The following is a 15,433-nucleotide window of genomic DNA, read 5'->3' as shown; positions in this document are numbered from 1 at the left end:
TCTGTACCCTGATTGCTAGCAAGCTAGTACACAGGCACTCCTTGTGGACAGAGTCCAGGCTCCTACAACCCCTCTATCTGTCCCAGGCTACAGGGAGGCTTCCCAGGATGAGGGCCTGCCTGTGGGGACCCTCCCCTCCTTCACAGATCCCTGCTAGGGATGCCAGTCCCATCCTGAAGCCTTTTTTTTTTTTTTTTTTGGATACATGGTGGGGGGGTGTCTTTCTTGCAGCTTTGGTTGTATAAGAGATCTTCTGCCAGTTTCCAGCTGATTTTCTGTGAAAATTGTTCCACTTGTGGATTGATTTTTGATGTGTTTGTTGGGGGGAGGTAAGGTCCACATCCTCCTACGTTGCCATCTTGATCCCATCCACTGTTGAGTTTCTGTTGTTACCTGTACACTTGACTTATCCCTTCTCCTAAACTGCAAGCTCTTAGGAACCAAAGATTAAGTAGTCTTATAATTGAGCTTTGTTTTTTATTTTATACTAAAGCAGAGTGCTGATTAAGGCTTTATTTTGTATATCTTCCTGTTGCCCACCACCACTCCAAAATCTACTCCTCACCTTTCTCCATGCTGCCTTCTGACCCAGGGGAATGATCTGGATAGGCTACCTCAGCAGTTCTCAAAGTATAGTCCCCAAACCCCTGGGTTTCCTCAAGACTTTTTCAGGAGGTACACAGGTCAGAAATATTTTTATAAGAAAACTAAGACGGTACTTGCCTTTTTCAATTTGAATTGATGGTGCAAAAATCAAAGGTGGATAAAACTTCTGGAGCCTTAGCAGGAATCAAGGCAGTGGCACCAACCGGCTGGTAGTCACTGTGTTCTTCACTATCCCAATTTTTTAAGAAATGCCAGTTTCATTTAAGAATGCCCGTGACAAAACAGCAAAAAAACAGTATTAATTTCATTCAGTCTCACATCTTTTGCGTCCATGTCTTTTTAATATTCCATGTAATGAAATGGGAGTATGCATAAAGCATACTTTTGTGATATATCAAAGCATGATGGTTATTTCCAAGAAAAGTATCAACAGGATTGTTTCAACTGCAGGCTGAATATCTGCTTTTCTCATGGAACACCATTTGGAAATAAGACTAACAGATAAACTGTAGTTATTCAGAATTGGCTTTTGGCAGGTATTTTCTTGAAAATAACACAAGTGAGTCTGTCATTTTGAGAAAGACATATTTGTTGCCAATGATAAAACTTGAGCTTTTAAGCAAATATTAGAATTTTTGAAACATATCTGCCACAGTGAGATTGACAATTTCCCAAAGTTTAGAGATTTTTCAGATGAGATTGGTGGTGATGTTAACAAATGTTATTTTTTTTGATATTGTATATTCAAATGTGTCAATATGTAGTAGATCTGCCTAATTCACTAAACCAATATTTTCCAAACGACCAAGGACCAAAGCATAAAACTACAAAATCATGCATGGGTAAAAGGTACATTCAAAGTGTAATACAGACCAATGGATTTTAATGTAACCAAATACAAAAAGTTCATTGTTATAATTTCAGATTCCACATTTCACTAACCTTTAAGAAACTACTTGCTGAGCTTTGGTGCATTATTAAAGTAGACTATACATGATTTTTGGAAAAGATACTTAAAAGATCCCTTTTCTAACTGCATGTAGGTATGAGGCTATACCTTCTTCATACACTTCAATCAAAATAATATGTCACCACATTTTGAATGCAGAAATCAATATGAAAATCCAGCTGTCCTCCATGAAGCCAAACATTAGCATTTCTCCAAAATGTAAAACAATGCCACATACTCACTAGTTTTTGAAACAAGGAGCTGTTTTTCATTGAAATGTTTCTTACATTAACATACAATGGGTTTATTATTTTTTAATTGAATTAATAATTTTTTTTAGTTTCTTAGCTTTCATTTCTAATATGGTAAGTATCAATGGATATAAGCTACATAAACAGAAGTTCTCAATAATTTTTAAGAGTGTAGTGGAGTTCTGAGACCAAAAAGCTTGAAAATTGGTAGGTTACGTAAATGGATCCTCTTACCTCCGACTTCCAACTGGGTTTGACCAATGGGGAGCCCCTGCAAGAGATCAGAGAATGAGGGAGAGAGAGGTGGGGATGTTTATTCCCCCAACTCTCTCCCTGCAGGGTCACTTGTGCTGCTTGTACCCCTCCTCCTAAGCCCTGTCTCACAACTCTCTCACTCTGGCCTCTAGTTTGCACCCCAGCCCTTTGCCCAGTGGTGGCAAAGGCTTTGCTGTTACCATTCCCAGGTCACAGTACTATTCCACTACCCCTGTGTTTCCCTACCGCATGTGTAAATAGCCTCTTGTTGAGTCTTAGCTGATAGAAACTGATTTAGGCATTTTTATCTTCTACCCACATAAATTGAAAAATATAAGTGAAATAAAAACTCTTTTTGAGATTTCTTCACAATGCAAGCCTGATTCTTCCTAAGCACTTTCTGTGTAAGAGCCACTCATGTTCTTTTCCACCCCCTGTGCCATCAATGTCATGGCGAGTTCACATTTCTTAAAACAGTTATTCACATTTGTCTCCAGATTTTCTCCCAAGGTGCTAACCTATTTTGCAAGTTTTTTGGTATTTTTAATTGGGATATAGTTGCTTTACAATGTTGTTAGTTTCTGCTGTACAACAAAGTGAATCAGCTATATGTATACATATATTCCCTCCCTCTTGGACCTCCTTCACTCCCCCACCCCACCCATCTAGGTCACCACAAACCACCAAGCTGAGCTCCCTGTGCTATACAGCAGGTTCCCACTAGCTATCTGTTTTACACATGGCAGGGCACATATGTCAATCCCAATCTCCCAATTCATCCCACCCTCCTCTCTCCACCATGTCCACATGTCCATTCTCTACATCTGTGTCTCTATTCCTGCCCTGTAAACAGGTTCATCTGTACCATTTTTCTAGATTCCACATATGTCCATTAATATACCGGTATGTTGAAAAGGGAACCCTCTTGCACTGTTAGTGGGAATGTAAATTGATACAGCCACTATGGAGAACAGTACGGAGGTTCCTTAAAAAACTAAAAATAGAACTCCCATATGACCCAACAATCCCACTACTGGGCATATACCCTGAGAAAACCCTAATTCAAAAAGACACATGCACCCATTATGCAAGTTTTGATGCTGGCACTTTTGACTTTATGTGTATGCAGATTTTAACAAGCCACATCTCGACTGCTGCCTGGCCAGCATGATAATAAGACACCATTGTCTAATACATATCATAATTTTGGAGATATTAAAATGTGATAATATATGTATCTTAGAAGTAATGAAATATAATCGTTTAATTCCATGCTCAGCCAGCAACCTCTAATTATTTGGCTTCATATGAAACTTCATCCACTCCCAAATCCTTCCATTATTGCAACCTTAGTTCACTCATTTCACAGGTGCTTTAGAAATGAAGATCAACTTGCAAAATTACAAGGAATTTTGAAATTCCTGGCTCTAGGGAAAGAGGGAGATTACTAGTCCATAGCTGTCACCAACTTGTGCTTAGCATGTTTTTACAGGTGAGCAGGACTTTTCAGTTTGAGGCTATTTCACTCCCAGAGAAGATAGGACCCGTCTTCCCTGAGCTTTGAGGATGCCTGGTCCTTTCTGGTGAGATCTGCTGTGAGTCTCCTGTCCCAGGCACAGCTTTAGGCCGCTAAGTGGGTTGCTCAACCCTCAGGTATCCATACATCCAACAGGATTCCATCCAACAGGAATTCCTGGTCCCTCTCCACCGCAGCTATGCACCCTAGTCCTAGGACAGATTCCACAGGGAGATTTTCTCTTTGAATTTTTCTCACTTTTTACCTCATTTTTTCTTCTGACTCTTTCCTCTTTTTTTTTTTTTTTTTTTTTGAAAAAACACTTGTCATTCTGGACAGCCCGTCCAACTGCTCATCTTAATTAAATTTACTCTGTTTACCTCAGGCCTTCTCTTCATAATTAGTTTGCAATTTCTGCTTTCCAATAGCAGTCAGTCACCTTTTCTCCCTATTCCTCGAAATCTAAGATGCCAAATCCTTGTTTTCCAATTTTTGTCAGTACATTTCTGGTCCATCATAAAGCCATCATTCACAAAGCCCCATTTTTCATCAACACGCATAAACTCATTTTTCAGATAATGAAGAAAGGGACTGGCTACAGTGGGCATAGAATGCAACAAGAAGCAACATAGTTCTTAACATTTAACAAACATTGATCCAGGCAACAGGTATTATTATGCTGAGAACTGTGTGCGAGTTTATATAATCCTAAAAACAAACAACTAATAATAAACTCTGAAATTTGGAGAGGTTGCTAATTCATCCAAAGTCACATAGCTAATGGGTCCAGCAGCCCAGACTGTGTCTGTGTTTCTGGACACAGAGCCTAGGCTTTTTTACCTGATTTCCTGAACACCTGATTGACAAGACACCGTTCTAGGCACCGAGAGGGAGACAGAAAAGCAGGGAGAAAGTGATCCCTCCTCCCAAGCAGTTTACGTTCCAGCAGGGGAAAACAGACTATGTATAATAATACCAGTGCCTGGTAGAATGCAGTCTGCACCCAGTGAAATCCAAACCAAACACAGAGCACAGAGAATTCCAACTGCACAGACAGGAGGGCTTCGAGGAGAAACTGGCAATTGAACTGCACTTGAGTGATGGGTAGAATATAATGAGAAAGCTGTTAAAAGGAGCAGAAAGTAGGCTGAACGCCTAAGGGTCTAGGGGAGGGAAGAAAGGGAAGCTGGGCAAGAGTTATTTATTACCGCCTGTCACTATTTGTGATTCTGCTTCTTAGGTTCACGGTCAGTCCAAAGTCAAGCTCGGCGAGGACAGCCCGCCCCTCCCACCAGCCAGTCAGGTAGGTCTGTGAGCTACTGCCTGCCATTCCCCAAGCAGCGGCAGCTCTGCCCTGGTGCCGGAGGCTGTCAATGAATTCTTAAAAGGTTTCTCCTGTCTCCCTGCCTGCGATCCCCACTCTGGCTGTCACTTCGTTCTTCACACTTGCCTAGCCTGAAAGAGATGGTCTGTGCTAACAATGGAATTATCACCACGGAATGACAGAACCGCGGGACCCTGCAGGATCACTGGGACCAGGGGTTATACAAAGAAAAACAAAACACCTGACAGCCTCTGGGCAAATCTGACCCCCACTGCTCAGCTGGCACAGAGTATTGAAAAGGTTGGTATGCCTCAGGTGGGGCAGGGGCTCTCCATTCCCCGAAGTACCCACCTCTGCCTTTGTCTTACAGAGTTCCTTGGACCCCTGAAAGCACTGAGCTCTGATTTCTGAACTGATCAACACTTGACTTTTAAAAGAACAAATGCCCCAAAGCCCTGATCAAGGTAATACTGTTAGTTGACACCAAAGCTAACAATTAAAGCCCAGAATTTCCTCTCACTCCAGTGATCTTCCCAGCTATACCGCCCCTATCCACCTTGTAAGGGAAGCAGGGGCTTACAGGATTTGCAGAGAAATCTTGACATAATATTCAAATGGCCAGAGAGCTTACACAAGGAATCAACAAATACATACCTCTGTCCTTTTGCTTGTGTCGACTTGCCACCCTACAGACAGCAGCCAGTTGTTTATTGATATCCAGCTATATTCCGAAAAAGATTTACATTATCTTTCAAAGACATATATGTCAAGATAAGAAATTAGAGATAGATGATGACGATAAAGCACAGGAATACAATAGTAATGAAATGAGGCTGATATAAAGTACCTTTCATGAAGCACTATTTGCCCGTTATAGGAAAGTGGCACATTTGCCTCCAAATTTTCTAACGGTTAAATTTTTTTGTCCATCATATGATTCTGCTTCCCAAAGATAAAATCAAACTATTTGCCAAGAAGAAAAGCAATAGTTTTTCATAAATAAAGTGAAAAATTTCACTGAAGGGGTCTGGCATTGTGTGGCATAACAAACCAGGCCCTCAGCCCCCTCCAAGAGATGTTTTTGTTTTTCATCTGGTGATCGCACAGCATAATTTACTTAGGTTACTCTGTGACTTCTAGCTTCTGCACAACAAATTCCTGGGGAAACTTAAAGTTTTTGCAAAGGTAGTGCCCATATATTTATGCCATAAATAATTGTCTCACTCACTGATATATGAACAATGTTCAAATATGTATAGATATTATTATTATTATTGTAAAATACACTTAAATTTGGTACAGAATTCGTGGAGGCTTGTTTTCTCATTCTCTACTTGACAATAGACACTAGAAGTAAAATTATTATCATGTGGAAATGGTGGGTGAGGGGCTCCACATGACTTCACAATACGCAAACAAACTCCATCTTCAAAGACACAGCCCGTATAGTACAGTCCTTTACAGCCAACATCCATCCCGACTGGTCAGTGCAAGTGCCGTACCAGGTGTCAAAGAGCAACGTTGTTTTTAATAAATACTAATTTTATTATCTCCCTTGTTAAAGAGAAATTGAGAAGCACTCATTTGGAGGACTTAATAGATTGTCTATCCTACAAGCTTCTCTACAAATATTTTTCTCTTGACTAAGTGTTTGAATAGAGCTCAAGAGAATTCAGATTTGTAATCCTTGACAATTACCTGGCTTGGGCACTTTAAACTTGCAGCTGAGTTAGAGGATCAGTTGACATTCTTTTGTGAAATTTGAGAAGTCTAACAAGGATATACATCTCACCTCCATTCTGCGAGGGGATTCAGGCAATATGTGGGAAGAAAGTTGAGTTTGTATTCATCTTTATATCTGCATCCCTCTACCTTAACCTCACAGACTAAAAAGCAATCTACATTCCAGAAGGCTCTAAATAGAATGGCCAAAATTGCTTAAGCCAGAATATTCCACAGCCAAATGACTGCACCACCATTTTAAAATGTCATTCACGGAATGCCTAATTTTGAGAAATGTTATTTCCTGCTATTTCTTACATGAGAAACATGGACCAAGAGCACTGAGGTGACTTGCTATGCGAAATTATTAAATATGAATTAATTAAAAAGTAATTCTCTGCAAAATAGTTTTCCTTTTAGGATACACAATCTGTAGTTTTTCTCTTCTGTAATAATTAGATGGCATGTTAGGTTGTCTACTAAGATCTCTCCTAGATCACAATATTGAAAACACAGCAGCCTTACATAAAAGAATGTTCATCCCAGTGTGTTATCAGATGATAAGAAACTAATTAAAATGAAGGGAAGTCAGGACATAGCCTTGCTTTGTCTCACTGAAAAAGCTTGCCTATTTGATTAAGGGGCACCCCTACTCACTTGGAGTCTTGTGGAATATTATTTTCAGATTCTTTACAAGCATCAGTAGGTGAGCATTGGGGGGGGGGGGAGAGAGAGAAAGGTATTTTGAATTGATTTAATCAATTTTTTGTTCACAACCAAAAGCTGACTGAAGGTCAATAAAAATGACAAATAATTCTATATTATTCCTGATAGAATCCTGTATGAAGTGACTATTATCCCCATAGAACAGCAGTGGCTAAATCCCACAGGCCCTTCATCTAAAATATTAGCTTGAGAAACTCATAGTTTCAAAAAGTAAAGTGGCCAGTATTTTGAACGGAATGTGTTTTAAAGTAACAGGTTTTAGTTAGGAACTGTAATGTTTATCTTTTAAAAAAATGTAGTCTATTATACTTCGGTCGTAACCAAATTGTGCCATATCTATAAACTATCAAAGGCAAGTAAATCAGCAAGAAACATGGCCCACCATTCAGCATGTGCTCTGAACTTAGGCTGGTGCAGGCGGCATTTCCTAGGTGATTTATTTACTTTGAGCTTCATGATCACAGGTACTGGGGAAGAAAAGTGGGTCAGCAATTAAGTAACTTCATTTTTCTTAACTGTTTTTTTTTTTTTTTTGCAGTATAGTTGATTCACAATATAATAGTTTCAGGTATACAACATAGTGATTCAAAGTTTTTATAGATAATAGTCTAAAATATTGGCTATATTCCCTGTGCTGTATAGTATATCCTTGTAGCTTATTTATTTTATACATAGTAGTTTGTACCTCTTAATCCTCTACCACTATCTTGCTCATCCCCACTTCTTTCTCTCCACTGGTAACCACTAGTTTGTTCTCTGTGAGTCTGTTTCTGTTTTGATATATTCATTCATTTGCTTTATTTTTTAGATTCCACATATTAAATGATAAAATCCAGTATTTGTCTTTCTCTGTCTGACTTATTTCACCAAGCATAATACCCTCCAGGTCCATCCATGTTGTTGCAAATGGCAAAATTTCACTTTTTATGGCCATGTAGTATTCCACTGCATATGTATACACATCTTCTTTATCCAGTTATCTGTTGATGGGTACTTAGGTTGCTTCCATATCTTGGCTATTGTAAATAACACTGCTATGAACATTGGGATGCATGTATCTTTCTGAATTATTGTTTTTATTTTCTTTGGGTATACACCTAGGAGTGGAATTGCTGGATCATAGGGTAGTTCTATTTTTAGTTTTTTGAGGAACCTCCATGCTGTTTTCTGTAATGGCTGCACCTAATTTCTTTCCCAGTGTACGAGGGTTCCTTTTTCTTCACATCCTCACCAACATTTGTTATTTGTGGTCTTTTTGATGATAAGTCATTCTGCAGGTGCAAGGTGCATATCTCATGGTGGTTTTGATTTGCCTTTCTCTGATAATTGGCGATGCTGAGCACCTTTTCATGTGCATATTGGCCATCTGTATGTCTTCTTTGGAAAAATGTCTATTCAGGTCTTCAACCCATTTTTTAATCAGATTGTTTCTATTTTTCATATTGAGTTATATGAGCTTTTTATATATTTTGCATATTAACCCCTAATCTGTTATGTCATTTGCAAGTATTTTCTCCCATTCAGTAGGTTGTCTTTTCATTTTGTCCATGGTTTCCTTTGCTGTGCAAAAGCTTTTACGTTTAATTAGGTCCCACTTGTTTATTTTTGCTTTTGTTTCCTTGCCTTAGGAGGCAGTTCCAAAAAATTACTGCTGTGACTTATGTCAGAGTGTTCTGCCTATATTTTACTCTAGGATTTTTATGGTTTCCAGTCTAAAATGTATTTACTCCATTTTGAGTTTATTTTTATATATGGTATAAGAAATTGTTCTAATTTCATTCTTTTACATGTAGCTGTCCAGTTCTTCCAACATCACTGATTAAAGAGACTGTCTTTTCTCCATTGTATATTCTTGCTTCCTTTGTCACAATTGCATTGGCTTATTTCTGGGCCTTCTATTCTATTCCACTGATCTATGTGTCTATTTTTGTGCCAGTACCATAGGGTTTTGATTACTATAGTTTTTTTTAGTATACTCTGAAGTCTGGGAACATGATACCTCTGGCTCTGTTCTTCTTTCTCAAGACTGTTTTGGCTATTCAGAGTCTTCTGTGTTTCCATACAAATTTTAAAATTATTTGTTCTAGTTCTGTGAAAAATGTCATTGGTATTTTGATAGATACTGCATTGACTCTGTAGACTGCCTTGGGTAGTATGGTCATTTTAAAAATATTAATTCTTCCAATCCATGAACACAGTATATCTCTCCATCTGTTTGTGTCACTTCAATTTCTTTCATCAGTGTCTTATAGTTTTATAGTTTTCCAAGTACAGGTCTTTTACCTCCTTAGTTAGATTTATTCATAGGCATTTTATTCTTTTCGATGTGATTATAAATGGGATTGTTTCCTTAATTTCTCTTCCTGGTAGTTCATTATTAGTGTAAAGAGATACAATGGACTTCTGTATATTAATTTTATATCCTGCAACTTAACTGAATTCATTGATGAGCTCTAGTAGTCATTGATGAGCTCTAGTAGTTTTTGGTAGCATTTTTAGGATTTTCTATGTATAGTATGATGTCATCTGCAAACATTGATTGTTGCTTGGACTGAGGTGTCCCAGTACTGCTGCCTACAGCCTGGTGGGCAGGGGTGGGTCTGGGTCCTGAGGCTAATAAGCTAGAGGGAGGATTCCAAAATGGTGGTTGTTAGCACCAGTGTCCTCCTGTTAGAAGAGCACTCAAAAAGGGCTGCCACCAGTGTCTATGTCCCCAGGGTGAGTCCCACTTGCCTCCTGCCTCTCTGGGAGATGCTCAAGATCAGCAGGTGGGTCTGACCCAGGCTCCTTTCAAATCACTGCTTCTGCCCTGGGTCCCAGAGCATGTGATATTTTGTGAGCCATTTAAGAGTGGAGTCTCTATTTCCCACAGCTCTCTGGGCCTCCCGAAAGTAAGCCTCATTGGCCACCAAAGCCAAACGTTCTGGGAGCTCTGCCGGCTGGTGCAGGAACCCCAGGCTGGGGAGCACGGCGTGGGGCTCAGACCCCTCGCTCCTTGGGGAGAACTTCTGCAATTGTAGTTATTCTCCCATTTGTGGGTTGCCCACCTAGGGGTATGGACCTTGACTATACTGCGGCTCTGCCACTCCAGCCTGTCTTGTTGTGGTTCCTTGTTTATAGCTTCATTTGTAGAAGGTCTTTTCTGGTAACTTCCAGTCTTTCTCATCAATAGATTCTCTGTAAATAGTTGTAAGTTTGGAGTGCCTGTGAGAGGAAGTGAGCTCAGGATCTTCCCACTCTGCCATCTTGAGAACTCTCCAAGTAACTTGCTTTAGATGGACCTCATAACTGCAATGTAGAACTTGCCTCTTCTGGGATATAGTCAATGGCTAAATTTCCAAGCAAAAGTACCCTTCCTATTCCTTGCTTCCCTTTGCTCTATCGAATATACAGCACTACCACAATGAGATACCACTTCATACAATTAGCATGGCTAGTATCAAAAACAAAAAAACCCAGAAAATAACAAGTGTTGGCAAGGATGTGGAAAAATTGGAACCCTCATGCACATCTGACAGTAATATAAAATGGTGCAACCTTCATGGAAAATAGTTTTATATTCCCTCAAAAAGTTAAACATAGAATGACTGTATGATCCAGCAATTCCACTTCTGGATATATACCCAGAAGAATTGAAAGCAAGGACTTAAAAGATACTTGTACACCAATATTTATAGCAACATTATTCACAACAGAAAAAGGCAACGACCCAACTGTCCATCAACAGGTGAATGGATAAACAAACGGTAGCATATCATATAATGGAATATTATTTAGCCATAAAAAGAAATGAAATTCTGACACATACTATGACATGGCTGAACCTTGAGAACATACTAAGTGAAATAAGCCAGACACAAAAGGACAAATATTGCATGATTCCACTTATATGTGGTAATTAAAATAGGCAAATTCAGAGAAACAGAAAGTAGAATAGAGGGTACTAGGGCCTGGGAGAGGAGGGAATAGAGATATTGTTTAATGGGTACAGAGTGTCCATATGGGATGATTAGAAAGTTCTGGAAATGGACACTGGTGATAGTTACATAATTTTGTGAAGTATTTAATGCCACCAAGTTGTACACTTAAAAATGGTTCAAATGGTAACGGTTGTTATGTATACTTTACCACAATTTTTTTTTTAGAAATACAGCACTAGAAGCCACTATGCCCACTCCTGACTCTCCCCCATGCCAGATATTGTACAAACCATGATTCTGTTAGCATTTGCTGCATCCTATCCGAGGACCACTGAAAGCATCCCATTCTAGGACCACTGAAAGCATCCCAAACTGTCTGTGCTGGGCAACCCTGATAAATCCCCTGTGAGGACAAGCATGTCCCTGATAGGAAATACTGGGATGGTTTCAGGAGGCCACTGCGCTCCTGGGCCCTGCAGTTTTAAACAAGTTATTATGAAACAATGGCTTGAATTGTGTATTGGCAAGCATTGTATGACCCTTCAAATTCAATGGGTTTAATTAGGTTATAAGAGAATTAGTATTATGAGTATACACCTGATAGAATAATTTAAATCTTTAAAGCATTTGAATGTTACTGGTTGAAAAAGTGGGCATTTGAAATAGAACCCCCACTGCCAGAAAAATTTGACCCTAAGGAAAAAGTTATCCATTAATAAATGAAAGCTTCCGTCAAGGAGCTACATTGGCCTAAGCAAAACGATGCTTTAAGCACACCTGGAAGGACAGGTAATGAGTGCCTGAATCTAAAGAAAAATTCTCTGCTATCATCCAATTTATCATCCAACTAGCAGTTAGAAACAAACCTTATCCCTCAGACAGGTGACTGCTCCACCTCATTCCTGCCACAGATAAAACAGTTCTATCCTCTCTGCCTTCCCCATTTCTCCTCATCTTGAGGTAAGGGGCAACGTCGAAATCCAGGAATCATAATAGCAAAGCACACAAAAGTGCAATGGAACTACTGGCTACTGTGCTTTCCTTTGCCATGACAAAGGAGGTTTCCTGGTAAGACACTAGGTAAGTAAGAACCTAGTGACTCCCTCTAAGGTACAGAAACATCCTCGTGCAAATTAAAGTATTTACCACCCAAGTGATAACTCTGTATCTTCTACCTCTCTTGGCCACAGTGGTAGTTGAACCAGGAAGAACTCCTCAGCACCTGCTGTGCTCTGAGGTGTCCCTTACTCCACGCATTAGCTTTTCTCAATGGGTAAGAAAATACCTGGAAGCAATAACATCACCAGTACTGGAGTAAGATGACCAGAAATCAACCATTCTTAGAACCAGGAGGACCTCTAAGCCTATGTGGTCTAACTCTTTCATTTTACAAATGAAGAAACTGAGGCAAGGAAAATTGAAAAGACCTTCCTGGCGTCATAGTTTTCATTAGTGATGGATAAGGGACTGACCTTGAAAGGTCCCCACTCTTCATTTGATGAACTCACCTTAAGAATAGGTTTCTGTTGCAGACACGATAGAAGCCATCCAGTTCTGGAAGGTAGTCATGACGTGGGTAGGTTCATTTCATTTGAATAATGGCTCCAAGTAGAGAGAAAATATGTTTTTCTCTCTTCAAGCTATTTACTCTGAGTCACTGCTCAGGACGGTGGCCTCCCTCTGAATGATTCATGTCATGACAGCCACTACAGACTTGAAACTCTTAAAATGTCATTGGGCCTATGATGTATTGGATTTTACTTAAAACAGGGAAAATGCAAGTTGTTCAAAAGTGATATTTTTCTATCCCTCTGTGGCTGGGATTTGGTGAATAGCACATAAGAAATTCCAAATGGCAGCTTTCAGTTTTTGGGGTTTTTTTTCCCCCCTACTAGCACAATTTGACTAGTGATACAGATTTGGCTTTCTAGTTTGTTTTGTAAATTATTAAAATATGGTCACAATTGAGTTTGTGGCCTAGACTCCACCAGTTTACCAATGCTCTATGATTTGTTTCTTATCCCAATGGACAGCCTTCTCTACAAAGTCTCATATGTTACCAAGAAGAAAAAGACTAGATTCAAGTCCAAGTTTTACCTCTACCACCCCCTGCAGCCTTAGAAGAACCATCAGCTTTTCTGTATCCTGGGTTTCTCATCCCTGAATTTTTGATAGCAGTTCTGATCTTGGGCTACGTCATTAGGGATATTGTATAGGCTAGCTGAGATTAACACATTCACATTAAAATCCCAATTTATTTCTGATCTGATTCTTGTACTTAGTCGCCAATACCAGAAATGTTGTCAGAACATGACCCTTAAATCTGGCCTTAGGTAACAACTTCTTTACTTATCAGGACACTGAGTTTTAAAAGTCAGAAGCCCATTTAAACATGGAAACTATGATTGTGGCAGCCTTTTCTGCTGACTTCAGCTGACTCCCTCTGTCCCAAAAATAAATGTACTTTAATCAATACATTAGGCAGATCTCATTCAGTTGCAAGATACAGAAGTCAAACTCATATTGACTGAAAGAAAAAGTATTTTATTGGCTTCCTAACGAAACTGTGTGCTGGGGAAGGTCATGGCAGCGAAGAAAGATGTGCAGGAATCAGGATCTTAGGCTCTATCTGAATTTCTACTTGGCTTCCTGATTGGCTTCATCTATAGACTCTCTGTGAGACAGTAGACGAGATGGCTACCAGTGGTCTCAGACCCAAATCCTCTGATGTGATAACCCATTAGGAAAAAAATATGCTTTCTTCCAATTTCAATCCTGGTGAAAAGTCATAGCTGGTTAGTCCTGGGTTCTGTTCCCACTACTCTGGTGGTTATGGGGCAAGTGGAGGAGAAGAGGGACAGAGCAGGTTAGCAGAAGAAGGATTAAGGGAAAGTTTGTTGGACAAATACTTTAGCCACCACTGTCCACTGTATTCACAAAACTCATCAATCAATTAGCCACAACTACACAGTAGAAAAGATACTGCTGTCTTTCACAATTAGAAACAGACATTGCCACAGAGCAATGTCTGGTGAGATTTTCTGAACTTCAATAGGACTTTAAATACCAAAGCAAAGCCTGAACCCCCATCACAACTTCCTATCAGTTATTCATTCATTCATTTATTATTTTATTCAACAAATATTTGTTAAGTGGCTACAATCTCCCAAGCATTGAGTTAGGTGCTGGCTGTGCATCAGTAAGCAGCATAGCCGTGATCTTCACCTTCATACAATTAAACAAGTAATCCCATTAAGTGAAATAAGTGGTCTGATAAGTAATGTACCTTATTCTACCAGACGATACTTGGGCGGTGCATAACATATTTTGGGGTTGAGGATGGAGGTGAAGTATTCAGGGAAGACTTCTTGGGAGAAATAACATTTAAAATGATATCTATATGATGAGTAACAGTTATCCAAGTCTGAGGGGCAGAGTGAAGTCCCTTTAAACATGCAAATGTCCTGTGTCAATAAGGTCATGACACGTGGAAAAATGAACAAGTTAAAGACAGCCAGCCTTTCTATTTCCATTCAGTAGCATTGTTTTCACTTACTTTCTTCTGAGAAGGATAAAACACCCCAGCACATTTCTACTTCATTGCTTTCCCTCCAGGTCCCTTTTTATTATCCCTAAAGCTAGAAGTGGGCCAAATGGGGAAATGCTGCAGTTTAGGAATCAGTGGAAGTGACCAAACAGGTTTCTTTTCCATTCACCTTCAACCCATAATTTCAAGCAATATCCTACTGCCTCTAAGTGTCACTGCTCCTCCTGTCCCATGAAATGGCCTCTGAGAGAATAACAGACAGGCAATAACAGCTGGCATTTTCCCTAGAAATAGTTGGCCTTGCCTCAAATGTGATTTTTCCTCATGCAGCTTGACACTCATAAGAGCAGTTGACCTGCATCAGAATTATGTCCTTGCCTGTGTCTTCTTGTTAGATGTGAGATGGGCTGTTACTAAGCTCTGTCCAAGTAATGGGGGCCATGCATAAAAAATAAATAATTGAGCATGACTAAAATGAATAATCTATTATCAAGTATTAAATATTTGCATATTTAAGCTTGCTCCAAAAAATTGGCAGAGCACAAACCAGCAAAATGGCATTGCATAATATCGACCACAAAGCCCTGGAATGTGATTCTAGCAAAACACAAGGAAGT

General features: G+C 39.5%; 2 protein-coding genes across 17 annotated transcripts in view; one reads left to right on the top strand and one right to left on the bottom strand.

Moving 5' to 3' along the window:
• The window catches only part of LOC309604693 (uncharacterized protein), a 219,936-nt gene that overhangs the window by 69,378 nt on the left and 135,125 nt on the right, over positions 1-15,433 (bottom strand). For 10 of the 15 annotated variants that reach the window (XR_014230949.1, XR_014230950.1, XR_014230951.1 and 7 more), the window contains 2 exons: positions 2,041-2,077; positions 724-834 (listed from right to left, as the gene is read on the bottom strand). The exons of 2 other annotated variants lie outside the window; for them this stretch is intronic. Coding sequence is in view for 4 of the 13 variants with exons in the window: in XM_082339667.1 (XP_082195793.1) it covers positions 791-834; positions 2,041-2,077 (81 nt within the window). In the remaining 9 variants the exon portion in view is untranslated. Of the gene's footprint in view, positions 1-211; positions 433-723; positions 835-2,040; positions 2,078-15,433 lie in introns of those variants that run through there. 3 more of the 15 variants (XM_082339666.1, XM_082339665.1, XM_082339664.1) reach the window with 3 other exon arrangements.
• The window catches only part of HTR7 (5-hydroxytryptamine receptor 7), a 671,904-nt gene that overhangs the window by 651,910 nt on the left and 4,561 nt on the right, over positions 1-15,433 (top strand). For both annotated transcript variants that reach the window (XM_082339526.1, XM_082339523.1), the window contains 2 exons: positions 4,818-4,880; positions 5,272-5,365. The gene's annotated coding sequence lies outside the window, so the exon portion shown is untranslated. The remainder of the gene's footprint in view (positions 1-4,817; positions 4,881-5,271; positions 5,366-15,433) is intronic.

This window comes from Balaenoptera borealis (genome assembly GCF_965194805.1).
Source record: "Balaenoptera borealis genome assembly, chromosome: 10".
NCBI classification, from domain to species: domain Eukaryota; kingdom Metazoa; phylum Chordata; class Mammalia; order Artiodactyla; family Balaenopteridae; genus Balaenoptera; species Balaenoptera borealis.
This window is presented reverse-complemented; position numbering and strand designations above follow the sequence as displayed.